Source organism: Salarias fasciatus, chromosome 20, assembly GCF_902148845.1.
Source record: "Salarias fasciatus chromosome 20, fSalaFa1.1, whole genome shotgun sequence".
Classification (NCBI taxonomy): domain Eukaryota; kingdom Metazoa; phylum Chordata; class Actinopteri; order Blenniiformes; family Blenniidae; genus Salarias; species Salarias fasciatus.
In genome coordinates, this window is record NC_043764.1 from 25,942,833 (window position 1) to 25,964,582 (window position 21,750).

The 21,750-nt window shown below is 44.5% G+C and overlaps 3 protein-coding genes across 3 annotated transcripts; 1 reads left to right on the forward strand and 2 right to left on the reverse strand.

Annotated features, from left to right (window-relative positions):
• Window positions 1-48: 48 nt before the first annotated feature.
• On the reverse strand, window positions 49-9,812 carry LOC115407453 (eukaryotic translation initiation factor 4 gamma 3-like). The gene is made up of 13 exons (XM_030117801.1): window positions 9,744-9,812; window positions 6,253-6,378; window positions 5,927-6,124; window positions 5,404-5,550; window positions 5,078-5,314; window positions 4,616-4,726; window positions 4,409-4,541; window positions 4,148-4,242; window positions 2,446-2,887; window positions 735-832; window positions 587-668; window positions 314-451; window positions 49-218 (listed from the first exon to the last, which is right to left on the reverse strand). Exons 1-13 carry the CDS (start codon window positions 9,810-9,812, stop codon window positions 49-51), a joined length of 2,046 nt encoding a protein of 681 aa, XP_029973661.1.
• On the forward strand, window positions 6,502-21,406 carry LOC115408030 (heat shock 70 kDa protein). Its single transcript, XM_030118616.1, has 2 exons — window positions 6,502-6,505; window positions 19,352-21,406. The coding sequence occupies exon 2, from the start codon at window positions 19,374-19,376 to the stop codon at window positions 21,291-21,293; it is 1,920 nt and encodes a 639-aa protein (XP_029974476.1). The 5' UTR covers window positions 6,502-6,505; window positions 19,352-19,373; the 3' UTR covers window positions 21,294-21,406.
• On the reverse strand, window positions 11,759-17,993 carry LOC115408031 (heat shock 70 kDa protein-like). Its single transcript, XM_030118617.1, has 2 exons — window positions 17,845-17,993; window positions 11,759-13,839 (listed from the first exon to the last, which is right to left on the reverse strand). The coding sequence occupies exon 2, from the start codon at window positions 13,815-13,817 to the stop codon at window positions 11,898-11,900; it is 1,920 nt and encodes a 639-aa protein (XP_029974477.1). The 5' UTR covers window positions 13,818-13,839; window positions 17,845-17,993; the 3' UTR covers window positions 11,759-11,897.
• Window positions 21,407-21,750: the final 344 nt, after the last annotated feature.

The following is a 21,750-nucleotide window of genomic DNA, read 5'->3' on the forward strand; positions in this document are numbered from 1 at the left end:
CCCATTGTTCTAAATTCCGGCACTCTGTTCCATCTTCTTGTCTGGAGCTCAGAGTCCCTCACACACTCGCAGGAAGGTGAAGAAGGGCATGGTGGACTCGACGGCCTTGGCTTTTCCCTTCGGCTCGGCATCGTCTCTGCTCATCTGCCACTTGAGGAACGTGGCAGCTGAGATCAGTCCCCAGTCATAGAATAAATCGAAGAACATCTGCAGGAAGTCTGGAGAACAGGAGAGGAGACAGACATTAGAGGATTTCTGTGAGTGCTCCTTCTTGGTGTCAAAAGCCACAATGTAGTCAAGAAATTCATCTTACCTGTAGGGTGACCGAGGGACTCATTCAGAGCCTGAAGGGCATAAAGCGCCTGCAGCTGTCGCTCATCGTCGGAGTCCAGGTATTGTCGTAGGACCGGCAAGCTCTTCTTCAGGACGACTGTGTCCACTCGACAGCTGGCTTCATTACCTGTGCAGCAAAGCAAGAGAAAGCGTGAGGGTGAGTGCATGGCGAGAAGTCGCTCCGTTCCCACTGGGAATGTTATAGCGGGGCTGACACCAGAGGAGGGTCTCCTCCAGGTGCTGCGGTGCTTACCGTTCACTGCGGGCTGACGCACGGCCTTCAACACAGCTCTCATGAAGGAGGACGACTTAATCTGACTGTCCTCCACGTTGGCCTGAAAAAGAGAAGAACACAGCGGCTCTAAAGGCTCCGTGGGCTCCACAGGCGCCACTGATTCCACCTGCTCCACCTGTTCCTCTGGGTGAACAGGCTCCAGCGGTTCCACCTGCTCCACCTGTTCCTCTGGCTGAAGGGCCTCCACGGGTTCCACCACTTTCACTGTCAACAAAAAATGCAGAGTCACATTAGTGTTTATGTGGAGTTTTTACACACTGTTGAAAACAACAACGAAGTCAAGCTGTTCTGATATTTAGGAAATAATCATAATAAAACATGTGTTTGCGTCATGCAGGCTTGGTATCGACCACCGTCAGCTCACCTGGCTCAACTCTGTTTTCCTCCATGGCTGCTTGTTGTTTGGCCTCTTTTTTTCTCTGTCTCCTGGCTCTTTTCTTCATCTTTCTTAGCTCCTCATAGTTCAATTGAGCCAGTTTCAGCGGTTCCACAGGCTCCAGTGGTTCCACCGGCTGAACGAGCTCCAGCGATTCCACCGGCTGAACGAGCTCCAGCGGTTCCGCCGGCTGAAGGTGCTCCAGCGGTTCCGCCGGCTGAACGAGCTCCAGCAGGTCCACCTGCTGAATGAGCTCCAGCGGTTCCACTGGCTGAAGGGACTCTTGTGGTTCCACCTGCTCCACTGGCTCCACCGCTGTCACTGTCAACAAAAAATGTAGAGTCACATTTGTGTTTTTGTGAGGTTTTTCCACACTGTTTAAAATAACAACCAAGTCAAGCTGCTCTGAGCTGCTCTGATATTTAGGAACCAATCATAATAAAACATGCAGGTTTGGTATCGACCATCGTCAGCTCACCTGGCTCAACTCTGATTTCCTCCATGGCTGCTTTTTGTCTGGCCTCTTTTTGTCTCTGTCTCCTGGCTCTCTTCTTCATCTTTCGTAGCTCCTCAGAGCTCAATTCAGCCGGTTTCAGCAGTTCCACAGGCTCCAGCGGTTCCACCGACTGAATGGGCTCCAGCGGTTCCGCCGACTGAAGGGGCTCCAGCGGTTCCGCCGACTGAACGAGCTCCCGTGGTTCCGCCGCCTGAAGGGGCGCCAGTGGTTCCACCAACTGAAGGTGCTCCAGTGGTTCCACTGGCTGAAGGGGCTCGAGTGGTTCCGCTGACTGAAGGGGCTCCAGTGGTTCCGCCGGCTGAAGGGACTCCGGCGGTTCCACCGACTGAACGAGCTCCAGCGGTTCCACCGGCTGAACAAGCTCCAGCGGTTCCGCCGGCTGAACGAGCTCCAGCGGTTCCACCGGCTGAATGCGCTCCAGCGGTTCCGCCGGCTGAAGGGGCTCCAGTGGTTCCGCCGGCTGAAGGGGCTCTTGTGGGTCCACCAACTGAAGGGGCTCTAGTGGTTCCACTGGTTGAACGAGCTCCAGCGATTCCGCCGGCTGAAGGGGCTCTCGTGGTTCCACCTGCTCCACTGGTTCCACTGCTGTCACTGTCAACAAAAAATGTAGAGTCACGTTTGTGTTTTTGTAGGGTTTTTACACACTGTTTAAAACAACAACCAAGTAAAGCTGCTCTGAGCTGCTCTGAAATTTAGGAAACAATCACAATAAAACATGCAGGTTTGGTATCGACCACCGTCAGCTCACCTGGCTCAACTCTGCTTTCCTCCATGGCTGCTTTTTGTCTGGCCTCTTTTTTTCTCTGTCTCCTGGCTCTCTTCTTCATCTTTCTTAGCTCCTCAGAGCTCAATTCAGCCGGTTTCAGCAGTTCCACAATCTCCAGTGGTTCCACCGGCTGAATGGGCTCCAGTGATTCCACCGACTGAAGGGGCTCCAGTGGTTCCACCGGCTGAACGAGCTCCAGCGGTTCCACCGGCTGAACGAGCTCCAGCGGTTCCGCCGGCTGAACGAGCCCCAGCGGTTCCGCCGGCTGAAAGTGCTCCAGCGGTTCCGCCGGGTGAACGAGCTCCAGCGGTTCCGCCGACTGAAGGTGCTCCAGCGTTTCCGCCAGCTGAAGGTGCTCCAGCGGTTCCACCGGCTGAAGGTGCTCCAGCTGTTCCACTGGCTGAAGGGGCTCCAGTGGGTCCACCAACGGAAGGGGCTGTAGTGGTTCCACCGGTTGAACGGGCACCAGCGGTTCGGCCGGCTGAAGGGGCTCCAGTGGTTCCACCGGCGGAAGGGGCTCCAGCGGTTCTGCCGGCTGAACGAGCTCCAGCGGTTCCACCGGCAGAAGGGGCTCCAGTGGGTCCACCAACTGAAGGGGCTCTAGTGGTTCCACCGGTTGAACGGGCACCAGCGGTTCCACCGGCTGAAGTGGCTCCAGCGGTTCGGCCGGCTGAAGGGGCTCCAGCGCTTCCGCCAGTTGAAGGGGCTCTCGTGGTTCCACCTGCTCCACTGGTTCCACCACTGTCACTGTCAACAAAAAATGTAGAGTCACATTTGTGTTTTTGTCGGGTTTTTACACACTGTTTAAAATAACAACCAAGTCAAGCTGCTCTGAGCTGCTCTGATATTTAGGAAACAATCATAATAAAGCTTGAGTTTGCATCATGCAGGTTTGGTATCGACCACCGTCAGCTCACCTGGCTCAACTCGGTTTTCCTCCATCTCGCTGGTCTCACTGTGTCTCTGCTTCACATCTGTCTTTTTCATGTTTCCAGCGCCGCCATGTCTGGGTCTTGTGGGGGAAGTGGAGAGCCGAGACCAAGGCGCTGACAGCAGCGCAGGGTCTCGTTTGGGGCCGGCGGTCTTGGAAACTCTTGTTTCTGCAAAAGAGATCAATCAAGGAAAAGCCTCATTATCACCACTCACACGCAGCAGCACATTAGAAAAACAGCAGAAACTTCAGATTTTGTCTTTTTGTGTTGAGCAGAACAAAACATAAACGCCACAGCAGCGTATTTGTGACATTCTCAAGCATCAAATGAGGAATCTAATCCTCATAATTCACCTGTACTGACCAGGGATGAAAACAATGAAGCACTTTTATTCTCTTATGTCTTTTCTTTGACACACTTGCTAACTCTAACCCTAAATCTGCAATTAATCAAGATTGAAAAAAGTTCCCTATTGACAGCGCTTCATTAATTAACTTCAATTAATGCCATTAAAACTGACAGCCCCAATTAAAGTATTTGTTCGGATTCAAAAAAAGAGAGAAATCAAGGAGGAAGCGATCTTACCAGAGTTCACAGCTGGAGTCCATCCACGACATCCCCGTTCCCGTAGCGAGCGACCCTGTGGGCGCAGCTGGAAGGCCTCATCTGACTGTGGCCGCTGCAGGAAAATAGAGAGATAATTATGGATTCTGTAGTCTTGAAGAAATGTAACACTCAGAAAAAGAATGCACTGTGTCTTTTCTTAAAACAATGGAAACGTGCTCATTCTGCTCCAGCTGGAAAAATGCATTTACAACATCCGTCCTGGAGGAGGTCAGCGTCACTGCTGGTAAAAAAGCAGTGAAAAGGCAGTAGTTTCCATCCAGCTGCTGGAAGTGGAGCTCAGCCTGCCTGCAGTGTGTCTCACCTTTGAAAACCTGGGGGTGTTCCAGGGGATGAAGGTCCTGGTGGGAGCAGAGAAGCTGCTTTCTTTGTTCCGGTATGGAGAAGCGACCGAGGTTCCTGAGAACACACCATCACACAGAGAAAACACACAGTTTAAAAACACTGATCAGTCAGAGTGGCGACTGAAGGACATATTCATGTTTCACTATTTCTGCATGAGGGCAAATCATAAGTCAGCTGAGAGATTCTCAGCCTTATAGAGGATTTCCACTGAGGGACTCACCTGCTCGTCTCCATTCGGTTTTGGGGAACAGCTGCTTCGTCGTTTGGAGCTGCTCCTCCTGTTGCTCCATTTCAGCCTCTTGGTGGACCTGGAGGAGGGTCTTCGGGCCCTGGTCGGCCTTGCGAGGAACCCACTTTTCCTGAGAAGAATCAACGGATTTTGTTAATGTCGGTCCAGGAGTTAAGAGTTCAATCTCTCAACCCAAACACTCACCTCTTTTAACGCCACCACGTCCTGCAGCATGAAGCGGATTCGTGCCGACGTTCGGCGCTCCTGGATCAGTTCTTGAATCTGATTGAACATCTGATCCATCTGTTTCTGATGGAAAGAAAAACAAGGAGAAGATGAGAGAAAGTGTTATTTTTGTTTCTCTGTTTCAGAACAACAAAAAGCAGTTATTTGGGAAGTTCCTTTCATTTCACTCTAACTCTCACTTTCTTCCCTCAGATTAAATAAGACTACATGCTCCGATTGAAGGGACTGATTTTCACATCAAGGTTTTCTGGTTTGGAGCCTTTAAGATAAGCTGAGCTAGTTTGAATCTCACATAAAATTCTCTTGTAATTTTCAGCACCATGGCTAAATATATGTCCCAAAAGTGTCAGTTTGATATTTGAGGAAAATAAAAACATCAATCCAGAACCGATAAACCGGCATCCTCAGTCTCACCTTGGCTCCTTTAGCGTCGAGCTCTTTGCCGACAGTTGTGAGCAGCGCGCAGAGACCCTGCAGCGAGTCCTCGTCCTGCTTCTCTAACAGCTGGGAGGTACAGCTGAAAATAATGGCCGCCGTCAACATCTTCAACTTGAAGAGCTCTCCAATGAGTTTGACGAGTCCGAGCGAGCGCCTCCGAGCCTTGGTCTTGATATCCTCCAGCTCCTCCTGGAGCCGCTCGCGCTCTGTAGCCTGAAGAAAGAAAGAAAAACATTCACATGAGACTCACTGAGCCGTTCAGACATATCTGCGAAACAATGAGAAGTTGAATCAACACTTACGGATGCAGAAGAGTCCAGCTCCGCCTGCTTCTTCTGAACCACCACGTCGTCACTCCTCTCCATGTCGAACTCCTTCTGGCAGCGGCGAAGCAGCAGCCTGCGGAAGGTCATTGTGCTGTCGGCTTTCTCGGCCATCTGCACCTTCACCTGTGAACCACAGACAGAGGTTAAGGTTAGGGGGAAAAGCAAACCGCTTCAAAAATGTTTGTGTGGCACAAACCATTCATCATTTTTAACTTCAGAACACGTAAAAGCATTTAAAAAGTATTTCTGATGGGAAGGTTCATGTTGGTGGATCATGAATTCATGTTTCCCCAACAGAAATTCACTTTTTCAACATTCATCACCAAATCAGTGAGTCTCCAAAAGAACAGATCAAAACAATCAGGCCTCTGAAGATCGCCCGAGCTACTTGATATTCAGACAGACGCATTTACAACTACAACCCAATGTCCTCTGTTTTAAAATGTACACTTTCATTCTTAACGAACTGTGATTAAAAAAAAAAAAAAAGCGTGCTTACAAGGGCAAGGCGGTGGCACAGCTGTCCGTACATGACGGAGAAGCTGGGCTCGTCGATGGCCTTCTGGAAGACCAGGTCCACCACACCGCTCAGCCTCTCCTCGGAGTCGATGTTCAGCTCCAGCACCTGCTCCACCAGCCGGTCGAACCTCTCCGGAGTCAGTTTATTCAAGATGACCCGCACTTGCCGCAGGAGGTCCTGGGGGGGAAATCATTTTAAAAATATGGTTAATCAGTGAGAACATCAAACATTTAGCCGGCACAGGCACACTGAAATCCGTAGTGCAGTGTAGGTAGAGTGTTTTGAGTGTGAACTTTTGCCCGTACCTCCGTTTGCAGCATTTCTGGGTCCTTCGCAGGGCTGCTCCTCTTCATTCTGGGCCTCCAAGCATTGCTGCACTTGTTAAGGTCACCATTGTTCAAGCAGAAGGTCCGAACCTGAGCTTCCTGTGGCTGTGAAGGCAACAGGACACAAATAGAGAATACAGAGTTCATGTTTTCAGAAAAAAAATGGAAAAAGAAGTGAACGCAAACAAATAGAGATATTTAGAAAAACATCAGATGTTTGAGCATCACTGAAGTAGCTAAAAGCAGCTGGAAATTAAAACTGACCATTTATGATAATTGTAGCATAGGTCAATAATGAATTTAGTGGTATATCTGATGGCACAGTTGCAGCAGGAGCTAAGAAATACCTCAGTTAAATTAAGGGCTCACAGAAGTTGTATTTCCAGCTAATTATCCACATGTTAGAACTGTGTTTGTTGGAACTGAATGCTCTTGTCTTACCTCAGGGTCGCAGGCCTCCCTAGTCTGCGGGGAAGTCATGTTTTGTAGATCTGAACTGTTCATATTCAGTCTCCTGGTTAAACCGTTCAGAGTAAGCCTTGTAAAACGCTCGGAAATAGTCTCCAAAACTCTCCAAAAGTCTCTAAAAGTCTCTAAAAGACGCCAAAAAGTGAAGTCGCTCGACAAGCTGAATTCACTCCGGGAATCAAATGCAAGTGATCTGAAGCTAGGCAGATGTAAGCAGGAAGCTATGGGCTTCTGATGAGACAACAGGCTCCTTTCAAGTGGCGGTCACATTGGCAACCAATGGTGATGCCATAGCTAACCATTCGTGACGTCACCCGTTTGTTTCTATGACCACCAAATGAGGCTCCCGGAGGCGGCCATGTTGGAATGAATGAATCAGAGACGGAAAAAAAGACAGCGAGGGGGCGGGGCTGACTGAGAGCCCAGGACTGCGGTGCTGTGTGGTCACATACCCATCAAGTGAGAAGGTTATTTTAATGAGGGGAAATGCAATTTTAGCAAATACGGGCGTATTGCCATTTATGCAATCGAAAAAGAAAAAAATACGGCAAAAAAAAAAAATAAAATAAAATAAAAATTACGAGAGAGAACCGAAAATCAACCAGAAGTCCTTCCGGAAAGCTGAGTCACATTGTAAATGTTGTTTTTTTAATTACTCTTTAACACAACGTCAGCAGCACACAATGGGCGCCTCCTTCCCATAGCCGTGAGATATGCTACAAACTCATTTTTTATCAAAAGCATCAGTCAGGTGAAACAACATTGATTTCTATGAGGGGAGTGCTGCAGTGTAGAGGGACCGTCTGCAAGTTACAAGACACTGCAACAGGGAAGACAATTACAACATACACCCACCGTTGGGTTTTATCAGTGGCGGACCGTGCATTTCACTCTAAGGCCTTCAGAACAGATCCGCCTGAACCAATCCACCTCTCAATAACTATTTTGTCTACAAAAAAAATCTTATTATGCAGATATGCACATAAAGAGTTGTTCCACAGCAGATAGATACTTGTGCAGCCAGAATAAATGCCTTTGCTGAAGTGCACAATTCTCCTACTACATCTGTGCACATACAATGATCATCAACAACTTAATAAAACAGCAATATAATTTAGGAAAAGAGGAACATTTTACTCACCAAAATCCCAATTATTTGAAAACAAAACACATCCTCCTTTCCTTCCTCAAAAAGAGTTCAACTGCTCTGTCATATAGATTATCCGTGCGTTTCAGTTCCATAAAGCCAGGGCTAAAAGTCCAGCTTGCCCTGTGGGATTTCTGGCGTAAGTTTTATTTCTCTTCAGGGCTTCTTCTTCTTCTTCTTTGGAATAATTGCGGTAGGCGACCAACAACTTAGGTGCATACCGCCCCCTACTGTATCTCTTGGTGAATGTAAACCAGAGGGCCTGGATATGCTGTTGTTAGAAGCGAGAAGGCGCTGAGTCGCCAACTCGAAATCTGATTGGTTAAATGATTTAATATGAAAAAAACATGTCTGGAAGCAGCGCAACCACGGGGAAACTATGAAAGGAACTGGAACATACCGTTTGGAATCATTTATTAATTATTTATGGACAACATATAATTTACATCAGTCTGTAATTCAGATCATTTTTAGGCCAGCAGAGAAGGCTTTGCAGGCCCTGACGGCCCACCACTGGTTTTATGTTACCGCCTTTCCTCCTTTAAGAGCCATAGACATAACACAAATGCTTCAGGCCATGCATCACTTGTGTTTTATACAATTCTCTGTTATTTTATTGTCGTTTGTTCATGTCAGTCAAAATATAGACTTGAGTCAGGTGAGGTGAGACTTTTACTCAGGAAAATAAGGTATATATGATATTACTGCCTTGGAACACACCCAGGGATGGCAAAATGTAGCTGTCAGTGTAGCTGGTTAAAAAACCCGTATTTTGGCTCCAAAATAAACCCCAATTCCCCCCCGATTTCGTCGCCCAGTTTTCTGTTTGTTTTTTGTCTGGCTATCTAGTTTTTCCTTTGTATTTGTTGACTGCTGTATTAAACTACAGTCAAGTCTTCATCTTCTCATTGTCCTGTGGATCATTAACTGTGCATTCATGACTATGAGAACCCCGTGTGCACCCATTACACATTTCATTAACAACCTTCTCACATTTATTTAAAACACTGATTGTCTGTTCTTTCTCATCAACTTTGTCATCAGATTATCTCCTGATGTCTTTGACTTTCTGAACTGGCTGTCCATACACACAGAAACCAACATATTTTGCTTTCTTATGACCAAATATCACAAATTGAGATTGTTTCTCAGTAACTGGGAGAGTGCCCTCTTTCCACATGGGCTTCATCACTGACAATATTCCCTCTGATTCTCACTCACTTCCATTTTCTAACATGTCACATTGAAGATGATTCATTCCTGATTCATTCTATGGCCAAGAGTAAGTCTTCAAGTGAGAAATACAAGTTAAAAAACATCATTAATATCATTCTTTTCCTCAAGTCTGATGCTTTATTGATTTAACGTCACATTTTTCTTCATGAACCCCTCCTAACCAATGTATGGACAGCTTTGAATTGATCAATGAAGCAGACGCTATTCCACCTATCCATAAAATCCTTCTGTCATTCATATTGAATCGCAGACGGAGATTCCAGGAGTTTACTAGCTGTGCCCACAATGAGCTGAGTCTGGAGAACTGGCTGTAGAAGGTGACCAGATGGACATTGATCATGTTCATGAGTATTAAGGACAGAAATTGTGAATGAGATAGGTTGTTTTCAAGTTTTCTTTTTTGGAGCTTTGTTCATTTCCTCATCCCTCCATCATCCATGTTGAACCTCGGCTCAACGTCGCGTTTGTAAAACCTGAAACTCTCTGTGAATGGAGGTGATTCTCGCCGGGTGCAGTGGCGCACACCTATAATCCAAGCTCCCGGGAGGCTGAGGCTGGAGGATGGTTTGAGCTCAGGAGCTCTGAGCTGCAGTGGACTGTGTCGATCGGGTGTCCGCACTAAGTTGGGCATCGATATGGTGATCCTGGGGGAGCCCGGGACCACCAGGTCGTCTAAGGAGGGGTGCATCGGCCCAGGTCGGAAACGGAGCAGGTCAAAGCCCTCGTGCTGCTCAGTAGTGGGATCGCGCCTGTGAACAGACGCTGCAGTGCAGCCTGAGCAACACAACCAGACCCAGTCTTTTAGAGCACTGGCTCCACTCACAGGATCACAGCTGATGTCTTCACACATGTTCAGCTCTTCTCTGTCTTTTTTCTTTTCTCTCATCACCAAAACAGCTTCTCAGCTTCTTCACTGCGACACTGCCTCCACCTGGACCAAACAAGCAACTGTCTCTTTCTCCACAATAGTCTTGGTTTATGCCTGTCGAGCACACCTTTTTCCACTGGCATTCATTGCAGTATTTTCCAGCAACAGCCCACAGTGGTGACCTGTCAGATGTGAGGGAAACTTTGCAGAATCTTGAATCCTAAATCTGTTTCTCCGTCCTCCAGTCCACTGCTGTCCATGATGATAAATAGACCAATGACATCTAAATGATGACAGTTTCAAAGTTCTGCCTTCGGTTTACTGCCAGAAAGTTTGATTCCATCCTGACTTTGTTTACTTTTCATGCACTTCTCAACAAATTTGGAACAAATAAAATTTTTTTTTTTTTTTTTGAACCATCATGTAGACTGTATGTGAAATCAAGATTAAGAGGTTTACCCCAACCTGTGCTTTAACTGGGGACATCGTCTCCATCAGGTAACATCAGAATAATGTTGAGACACACACACACACACACACACACACACACACACACACACACACACACACACACACACACACACACACACACACGTTTGTACTTATATCGTTGTGAGGACACTCATTGACATAATGCATTTCCTAGCCCCTTACCCGAACCCTAACCATCAAAAATAAATGCCTAACCCTAACCTATGCCCTAAACCTAACCTAAACCCAATTGTAACCCTAAATCAAAAACCAAGTTGAAACCCTCAAAAAGGCCAAAAAAGGCCTTTTGAAAAGTGAGGACCAGCAAAAATGTCCTCACTTTGCAAAAATGTCCTCACTCTGTTGGTGAAATACCAATTTTGGTCCTTACTTTTAGGTATGTACAAGAACACACACACACACACACACACACACACACACACACACAAACACACACACGCATATGTCATGATACAACTTAGCTGTTCAACTGGGGCATCATGAATCTTTTCCTCTCATCTCTTTCATGCTCCAGTATACTCTCTTACTCTGTTCTTGAGTTTTTTGAGTGGTCAGCATGTGGACAGATGACTGGACGTCTCCTCTCAGATCTCAGGTGGGAAATAGTTTCAAAGAAAAGTCTGTGCAGCTTTCAAAGTTCATAACTTCCAGTCAAGTTTTCCATTTGTGTCTCTGAAGAGGCTGACTGGATAACTCCTTCAGTCTAAATGGCATCAATGTTCCTTTTAAATCAGTCACTGCTAAATTCCAGCACTGACCTTGTTAAAAAAATTTTTGTTGGAGAAAAAAATGTTGAAAGTACTGTACTTGAGGTCTGGCACATGATTGTTGCTGTATTATCTGACACTGTTGTGCCAACTATAGTATTGTATGTGATCAACATGTCCTACATGTATGCTATGCATTAAATGAATGCATCAAATTAGCAATGAAGCTAAAATTTTATCAGGAAACTAAGTGATGAACGTAAATGTTTCAACCCACTGTCAAATTTCAGTGAAGTTGTAAAATAGAGAATAATTCAGGGTTACAGTTCAGACAGATGATGAGGGAAAGAGAATACTGATCATGATAAATTCTCTGGGTTTAAAGTTCAGTGAAGTTTTGCAGATTGGACATCTCATGCAAACAATAATTCAAAAGAGGCCTCATTTTATTTACAAGTTTTTCACACCTTTATTCAGTAGACGTGGAAAGTTACAGTTTCAAGCCAAGTTTAAAACATAGATTAAAAAAAATAACATTTTATGGACTTTTGGAACAATTTACAAAACAACATTGGTTAGAATAGAAATCAGAACAGATTCAGGTTCGAACAGAAGCTTCATGTTTTTTCTCATGCTGTAAAATACATTCAAAAGTCAGGAAGTTTGTATGAAACAACAGTGATCAATGTCCTCAGAAACATGAGTTTCAGTCGACTTCTTCAATAGTGGGGCCCTTGGAGGGATGTCCTGAGTGGCCCCCGAAGCCTCCTGACGGCGCTCCTCCCTGGTACAACTTGGTCACGATGGGCGTGCACACCTTCTCCAGTTCCTTCTGCTGATGCTCGTATTCCTCCTTTTCTGCCAGCTGGTTGTTCTCCAGCCAGGAAATGGTGTAGTTGCACTTGTCGACGACCATCTTTTTATCCTCCTCACTGATCTTGCCCTTCATGTTGTCGTCCTCCACGCTGCTCTTCATGTTGAAGGCGTACGACTCCAGCTGGTTCTTGGCTGCCACCTTCTCTCTCTGTTTGTCGTCCTCAGCCTTGTACTTTTCCGCGTCCTGCACCATTCGCTCGATCTCCTCTCGGCTCAGGCGGCCCTTGTCGTTGGTGATGGTGATTTTGTTTTGTTTTCCGGTGCTTTTGTCAACGGCAGACACGTTCAGGATGCCGTTGGCGTCGATGTCGAAGGTCACCTCCACCTGTGGCACGCCTCGGGGGGCTGGAGGGATGCCAGTGAGGTCAAACTTGCCAAGAAGGTTGTTGTCCTTGGTCATGGCTCTCTCGCCTTCGTACACCTGGATCAGCACACCTGGTTGGTTGTCTGCGTACGTGGAGAAGACCTGAGTCTGCTTGGATGGAATGGTGGTGTTTCGTTTGATCAGAGGTGTCATAACACCACCGGCGGTCTCAATGCCCAGGGACAAGGGAGCCACGTCCAGCAGCAGCAGGTCTTGAACGTTCTCAGAAGTGTCGCCCATGAGGATGGCGGCCTGCACCGCCGCACCGTAGGCCACAGCCTCGTCTGGGTTGATGCTCTTGTTCAGCTCTCTGCCATTGAAGAAGTCCTGTAGCAGCTTCTGGATTTTGGGAATTCTGGTGGAGCCACCCACCAGCACGATCTCACTGATTTTGGATTTGTCCAGCTTGGCGTCCTGCAGGGCTTTCTCCACTGGTTCCAGCGTTCCTCGGAAAAGGTCCGAGTTGAGCTCTTCAAAACGCGCTCTTGTGATGGAGGTGTAAAAGTCAATTCCCTCAAACAGAGAATCAATCTCAATGCTGGCCTGGGTGCTGGAGGACAAGGTCCTCTTTGCTCTCTCACATGCCGTGCGCAGCCTCCTCAGGGCTCTCTTGTTCTGGGTGATGTCCTTTTTGTGCTTTCTCTTGAATTCCTCCACAAAGTGCTTGACCATCCGGTTGTCAAAGTCCTCCCCGCCCAGGTGAGTGTCTCCTGCCGTGGCTTTCACTTCAAAGATGCCGTCTTCAATGGTCAGGATGGACACGTCAAAGGTGCCTCCTCCAAGGTCAAAGATCAGCACGTTGCTCTCTCCTTTCTTGGCTTTGTCCAGCCCGTAAGCGATGGCTGCTGCTGTGGGCTCGTTGATGATCCTCAGAACATTCAGTCCACAGATCACACCTGCGTCCTTGGTGGCCTGTCTCTGTGAGTCGTTGAAATAAGCCGGCACGGTGATCACGGCGTTGGACACCTTCTGTCCCAGGTACGCCTCTGCTATCTCCTTCATTTTAACCAGAACCATTGAGGAGATTTCCTCAGGATAGAAGGCCTTGGTCTCTCCTTTGTACTCCACCTGGACTCTGGGTTTGCCGTTGTCACTGATCACCTTGAAAGGCCACAGCTTCATGTCGGACTGGACAATGGAGTCGGTAAACTTCCTGCCGATGAGCCGCTTGGCGTCAAACACTGTGTTGGTGGGGTTCATGGCAACTTGATTCTTGGCAGCGTCTCCAATCAGCCTCTCGGTATCAGTGAAGGCCACATAACTGGGGGTGGTCCTGTTGCCCTGGTCGTTGGCAATGATCTCCACCTTCCCATGTTGGAAAACCCCAACACAAGAATAGGTGGTGCCCAGATCGATGCCAATGGATATTCCCTTTGCTGAGGACATCTTGCTGGCTGTGTTGTAGTTCCTACACAAATACAGGAGACATTGTATTTCAGTTGTTAAAGAAGTGAGATAAAAAAAAAAAAGTGGAAGATATTTGTTCTCAAAATCAATGATCTCTTATACAGTTCATCATGTTAAAAAATAAGCTTGGTGTATTAAAAAGATACCTTCAATTAGAATATTTATATGACAGAAATGACTAAAATCCAGCTGTAGTTTCAAAATGATAAAATTACTGTTATTGGATTAATATCTTTTTTTTTTCTTTTTTGCAGTGCATTGGGCGTGCTATTAAAAAAAGATCATTTCCTGGTGGATACAGTAGTGGAATCCTGGGAATCAACTCCCATCATCAGAAGAAGTTGATCAATTGAGTTTTTTTTTTTTTTAGATAATGAAATCAGACCTTCCACTTCGTTAAACGTTTCTGTCTTCAAAATAACTCAATCTTCTCTCAAAGGCAAGCAGAGGACTGTTTTATTCACCTCGTAAACATTACTACCAGCACATATAATATTGATCACAGTGCAATGTTTGAAAGAATTTCGTTTGTGCACATTGGAAATCCATCATCTGCAGGATGGCTCACTCAATGGAAAATCCAATCTGGTTTTGTGTGAATACAATCTTCATATCACTAACATAATTCAGCTTTATGTGATCTGTATTATTGATGGTTTCGGGGTGTTTCATTAAAAAACAAACGTTTTTGTGAGGCTGAATATGAGGCTTCAATCTGTTATTATTATTACAAATAACTGTGAAAATCCCCTTAAATTAACACCTTGACCGAAATTTGATGTCTGGAAGCCTTCCTGAAAGTTTAATCCTAAAGCTTTGAATATAAAGGAAATCCTACTTTTTCTTGATTTCAGTGTAAAACTATAAAACATATCTTGATGCCCGAATCATTAAATATAATCATCCAATCACAAAAGCATTGTGATGGTTTATGGCTCATTTCAAACTCTTTTCATGCTCTTCATCAGGAACTCCCTTTTTTTGCGGCATTTATTTTAAACATTTTACCTAGATACAGTCAACATCTTCAAGCATCGATATCTCTACTTTGTTGTCATTTTAAATGTTTATTTAAACGTGAAAGCTGTACTTCTGACTCTTCTGAAAGAGACTACCACCATAAATTATTGGAAAATCACAGGAATAACATTCAGGGCACCTGGAAAGTTCTAAATGCTTTAATTAAGAACAGAACCAAAGAACAAAATTATTCAAATTATTTCTTGAAGGACCAAATAAAAATAAAGGAGGATGAGGACATTGCAAATGAGTTCAATGATTTCTTTATAAATGTTGGACCCACCCTTGCGAATGAAATAGCTGAACCTACAAATATACAAGGACTGGGTATAAACAATATAGAAAGTAATATTAGTTCATTTTTTCTCAGTGATGTTGAGGAAAGCGAAATTATCAAAATAGTAGGGCAATTCAACAGTAAGAGGTCAACAGACAGTTCTAACTTAGATATGGTTTTGATCAAAGATATAATTAACTGCATTATCACACCATTCACATATATTTGTAATCAGTCCTTTCTCACCGGCATCTTCCCTGCAAAAATGAAAACCACAAAAGTGATACCCATATTTAAAAATGGTGATCAACACCAGTTCACTAACTTCAGACCAATTGCATTATTGTCTCAATTCTCAGAAATGTTAGAAAAATTGTATGTCATTAGGTTAGATAATTTCCTTAACAAGTACAACCTTATAAGTGATTTTCAGTTTGGATTCAGGACCTCAAGATCAACATCAATGGCTATAATGGAACTGGTGGAGGATATTTCAGAAGCAATAGACAAAAAAGAGTACACTGTTGAAGTTTTCATTGACCTTAGTAAAGCCTTTGACACCATCGACCACAATTTGCTCTTGTCCAAATTGAATAGATACGGAATTAGGGGTGTGGCTCATGATTGGCTAAAAAACTATCTCACCAATAGGGAGCAATATGTTCAATTCAATAATTTCGATTCTGGGAAAAAAATCATAACTCATGGCGTTCCATAGGGCTCTGTCCTGGGTCCCAAATTATTTAACATATATATAAATGATATAGGCTTAGCCCTTAAAAAAATGCATATTATTTTATTTGCAGACGACACCAGCATCTACTGCTCTGGGAAGAATCTTGAACAGCTTCTGGAAACTGTGAGCAACGAACTTGAGACATTAAAAAAATGGTTCGACTATAACAAACTATCTACGAACTTAAAAAAAACTAAATATATTATTTTTGGAAATAGGAAGATTGATATATGTACTAAATTGAAAATAAATCAAACAGAAATAGAGAGGGTAAGTAATACTAAGTTCTTGGGTGTAAATATTGATGAAAAGTTGAATTGGAAATTACATGTAAACTATCTCAAAAGTAAAATAGCGAAAACCATTGGTATAATGTGTAAAATTAAACATTCTGTAAACCAAAAATCATTGCACTTACTGTACAATACCCTCATCCTACCGTATTATAACTATTGTTCAGAAATATGGGGGAACACCTACAAGTCTACACTTCAACCAGTTTTCATCCTGCAGAAAAAAGTAATTAGAATCATCAATGGAGCTGATTACTACACTCCAACAAACCCATTATTTTTGAAATTATATATGTTAAAATTGCATGATCTAGTCGACCTAAACACAGTTGCACTAATGTACAAAGCTCATAATAATATGCTTCCTAAATGTCTCCAGGAGAGATTCAAACCAAGAGAGACACACTATAGTTTAAGAGGAACTGATATCTACCAAAAAAATAGGGCTAGGACAAACACTAAATGGAGTTGTATCTCGATTAGAGGAGTCAATTTATGGAACAGTCTTGATAATATGATAAAACAGGCAACTTCCATTAAAATATTTAAGAAAATGTTCAAATCCAAAGTTTTTGATAATTATCGAGCAATATAATGTATTTGGTTCTTTCAATTGATTTGAGAAAACAAGAAAGATTATTCATTACTGTCATGTAGAGATTCTTTTCAGTGACTTTGATGTAATTTTCTCATTTTTCTCTCTACTTTTGCTGCTGTCAATAATGGCATTTTTACCATTACCAATTTTCGCTAGTTTACTACATTGTTGGTTAATTAATAACATACAGTTATATATAATATTGTTATTTTTATTACTGCATTTATTAATGTACTCATATCAATATATACAACACCTTGATATTGTAGTCATTGTCGGATCATCACTATATCATTCTATACATCTAGTAATCTCAAAAAAAAAAAAAAAAAAAAATCAACAGTCAGGAGGAATGGTGCTGAATGTAAACATTAAGTAAGACACAATATAATCACCAATGTAGGACACTCAGACAGGGATGGTCCTGCTGCCCGGGGACTGACCTCCTCAGGCAACCGGTCCACAAAACACCTGGTCTTTTTAATGCACCTCACACTAACAAAGCAGAAAATCAATTTTAAAACACCAGCACCATTCAGTATGACTGCTGATACACCTCATAATATTTCTGATGTAATGATTGTAGAGATGATGACAATGGTGACAATAATGATAATGATGACTATTGGCTGTTTGCAATAATAAGGATAACAACTGTAGAAAATTGTAATTTGCTTTCCTTTTCTATATATTATAGTTATTATAAAAACATATAGTAATAGTTGTTGTGTATAATAGCATTTGTAAATATAGGATGTAATAACAGGTATGGAGTGTGCAGATTATGAAAAAAAAATTCTACTTAAAGCAGCTGACTGAAACTTACATTGAATGTGCAAGGGGTGGGTGTTTATAAGCTTGTCTTTGTCCCGCTCCTTTTCGAGGTACAGACAAGAAATCTTTTTATAACACACTTTTTGCTCTAATGCTGTACTGTACAGTTTGTTTGTTTTCTTGCTTTTTTGGTTTACCAAATGTGGCTTTTTTTGTATGGAATATTGTACAGTACATCTTTAATTTATTTTGTATTCTGTATCTCGAAATAAATTCATTCATTCATTCATTCATTCATTCATACTTACTCTCAGTGAAGGTCTCTCTCCCTCTCTCTGAGCAGCTTCCTCTTGCGAGCTTTCTTCTCCTCCGTGTTTCTTGTGAACTTCCAGCCTGGACTGACTTGGCTTGTTTCTATATTTCCCAGCTGGCTTCCAGAAGGCTCGTGGCTCCTCCTCCAGCTCCTCCTCCTCTCAGCTCACTGACTGACTGCCCGAAAGAAAGTCAAGCAGCGAGCAGGAGCGCGAGAGCTGGAGAGTCTTCCAGAGAGTTCCAGTCGTCTGGAGCTCAGTGGAGAAGGAGCAGGACTGTGAGGGAAATACTGTGGGGAACAGAGCAGGAAGACGCTCTCAGGGAGGGACTGTAGGAATCAAGGGACGATGAATGAACATAAATCCTGTAAGATAGACATAAAGCCACGGACTTCAGTCAGTCGAGTCTCTTGTTTAGTTACAGTTCACTCTATTTGTTGGTATTAGTGTTTAATGTGTATTGACTTATGACCAGAAATAATACCACTGATTCATTCATTCGTACAGTCAGATGTTGTTAGTTTCCTCGTAGCAGAAGGTTCGCTTTCAGCGGGTTTATTTTCCACCCAGACGCTCCTCTACCTTCGCCAAATCAACCGTGAAAACTGAATAAAAACACGTAAAAGACATGATCACGAACATGGAGACATGCTCACAAATAAAACAACACTGAACCGGAGCACCGCATGAACATATTGATCAATACCACCAATGACGTATAGAATTACTTAATTATTAATTCTATATGTCAGAATACCACAGCATAACGCACGAGGACCCGGAAGCCCAAAAATTACTTCCTACTTCAAAATAAATGCGCCGGATTAGACGCAGCTAAACAAAACTAACTTCAAAACAAGCTCAACTGTGAGAATGAACTCTGAAATAAACAAAATAAAGACAGCAGTTGCAGTCTCCCTGCTCTACCCTCCACAGTATTTCCCTCACAGTCTCCTTCTCCACTGAGCTCCAGACGACTGGAACTCTCTGGAACTTTCTCCCGCTCTCGCGCTCCTGCTCGCTGCTTGACGCTCTAATAATAACAGACGCTCTCAGTCCGCGCGCTGAGGGGAGGAGGAGCCACGAGCCTTCTGGAAATGTGGCTGGAAGTATATAAACCAGCGACCTGAGTCAGTCCAGGCATGAATTTCACAAAAAACGAAGGAGACGAGAGCTGACAACAGGAAGCTGCTCAGAGACACAGAGAGAAAGAGAGACCACCAGTGAAAGTAAGTACAGATTTCAGATTTTCAGTTGAAATTGTTAATGAATATTGATGCTTAAAGAAGTTCATTAGATCATCTTAAATGTGTATATACATTTCAATCACAAAAATGTTAAACCTAAAAAGCTATGTATCTTTTTACTACATAAAAAATGGCATGAGCAGGTAGTAACTAACATAGGAAGTGTTTTATTAACTAATTTTGGAAACAAATATCTTCCACTTTTTTTGTCTCAGTTCTTTAATAACTGAAATACAATGTCTCCTGTATTTGTGTAGGAACTACAACACAGCCAGCAAGATGTCCTCAGCAAAGGGAATATCCATTGGCATCGATCTGGGCACCACCTATTCTTGTGTTGGGGTTTTCCAACATGGGAAGGTGGAGATCATTGCCAACGACCAGGGCAACAGGACCACCCCCAGTTATGTGGCCTTCACTGACACCGAGAGGCTGATTGGAGACGCTGCCAAGAATCAAGTTGCCTTGAACCCCACCAACACAGTGTTTGACGCCAAGCGGCTCATCGGCAGGAAGTTTACCGACTCCATTGTCCAGTCCGACATGAAGCTGTGGCCTTTCAAGGTGATCAGTGACAACGGCAAACCCAGGGTCCAGGTGGAGTACAAAGGAGAGACGAAGGCCTTCTATCCTGAGGAAATCTCCTCAATGGTTCTGGTTAAAATGAAGGAGATAGCAGAGGCGTACCTGGGACAGAAGGTGTCCAACGCCGTGATCACCGTGCCGGCTTATTTCAACGACTCACAGAGACAGGCCACCAAGGACGCAGGTGTGATCTCTGGACTGAATGTTCTGAGGATCATCAACGAGCCCACAGCAGCAGCCATCGCTTACGGGCTGGACAAAGCCAAGAAAGGAGAGAGCAACGTGCTGATCTTTGACCTTGGAGGAGGCACCTTTGACGTGTCCATCCTGACCATTGAAGACGGCATCTTTGAAGTGAAAGCCACGGCAGGAGACACTCACCTGGGCGGGGAGGACTTTGACAACCGGATGGTCAAGCACTTTGTGGAGGAATTCAAGAGAAAGCACAAAAAGGACATCACCCAGAACAAGAGAGCCCTGAGGAGGCTGCGCACGGCATGTGAGAGAGCAAAGAGGACCTTGTCCTCCAGCACCCAGGCCAGCATTGAGATTGATTCTCTGTTTGAGGGAATTGACTTTTACACCTCCATCACAAGAGCGCGTTTTGAAGAGCTCAACTCGGACCTTTTCCGAGGAACGCTGGAACCAGTGGAGAAAGCCCTGCAGGACGCCAAGCTGGACAAATCCAAAATCAGTGAGATCGTGCTGGTGGGTGGCTCCACCAGAATTCCCAAAATCCAGAAGCTGCTACAGGACTTCTTCAATGGCAGAGAGCTGAACAAGAGCATCAACCCAGACGAGGCTGTGGCCTACGGTGCGGCGGTGCAGGCCGCCATCCTCATGGGCGACACTTCTGAGAACGTTCAAGACCTGCTGCTGCTGGATGTGGCTCCCTTGTCCCTGGGCATTGAGACCGCCGGCGGTGTTATGACACCTTTGATCAAACGAAACACCACCATTCCATCCAAGCAGACTCAGGTCTTCTCCACGTACGCAGACAACCAACCAGGTGTGCTGATCCAGGTGTACGAAGGCGAGAGAGCCATGACCAAGGACAACAACCTTCTTGGCAAGTTTGACCTCACTGGCATCCCTCCAGCCCCCCGAGGCGTGCCACAGGTGGAGGTGACCTTCGACATCGACGCCAACGGCATCCTGAACGTGTCTGCCGTTGACAAAAGCACCGGAAAACAAAACAAAATCACCATCACCAACGACAAGGGCCGCCTGAGCCGAGAGGAGATCGAGCGAATGGTGCAGGACGCGGAAAAGTACAAGGCTGAGGACGACAAACAGAGAGAGAAGGTGGCAGCCAAGAACCAGCTGGAGTCGTACGCCTTCAACATGAAGAGCAGCGTGGAGGACGACAACATGAAGGGCAAGATCAGTGAGGAGGATAAAAAGATGGTCATCGACAAGTGCAACCAGACAATTTCCTGGCTGGAGAACAACCAGCTGGCAGAAAAGGAGGAATACGAGCATCAGCAGAAGGAACTGGAGAAGGTGTGCACGCCCATCGTGACCAAGTTGTACCAGGGAGGAGCGCCGTCAGGAGGCTTCGGGGGCCACTCAGGAGATCCCTCCAAGGGCCCCACTATTGAAGAAGTCGACTGAAACTCATGTTTCTGAGGACATTGATCACTGTTGTTTCATACAAACTTCCTGACCTCTGAATGTATTTTACAGCATGAAAACAAACACGAAACTTGTGTTCTAACCTTTTCTGATTTGTTCGAACCAGTCTTGTCATGTAAATTATGCCAAATATCTATAACGTAAAAGTTTTTAATTAATTCTGAAACTTGTTTTCAAACTGTGAAGCTGTAAATTTCCTTGTCAACTGAATAAAAGTGTGAATAACTTGTAAATAAAATGAAGCCTCTTCTGAATTATTTGCATGAGATATCCAATCTGCAAAACTTTACTGAAGTCTAAACCCAGTGACTTTATCATCATGATCAGTATTCACTTTCCGTCATCATCAGTCTGAACTGTAACCCTTTATTATTCTCTATCTTACAATTTTGTTGAAGCTTTAACAGTGTCCTACAACATTAAACTTCATCGCCAA

Coding starts and splice junctions, on each gene's coding strand:
- LOC115407453 (XM_030117801.1), bottom strand. CDS start 9,812: ATGCACCCCTCCTTAGACGACCTGGTGGTCCCGGGCTCCCCCAGGATC. Junction 2,888..4,147: donor ACACCCCCAGGTTTTCAAAG/GTGAGACACACT, acceptor TGGAACCACTAG/AGCCCCTTCAGTTGGTGGAC. Junction 669..734: donor CAGAGGAACAGGTGGAGCAG/GTGGAATCAGTG, acceptor TCTCTTTTTCAG/GCCAACGTGGAGGACAGTCA.
- LOC115408030 (XM_030118616.1), top strand. CDS start 19,374: ATGTCCTCAGCAAAGGGAATATCCATTGGCATCGATCTGGGCACCACC.
- LOC115408031 (XM_030118617.1), bottom strand. CDS start 13,817: ATGTCCTCAGCAAAGGGAATATCCATTGGCATCGATCTGGGCACCACC.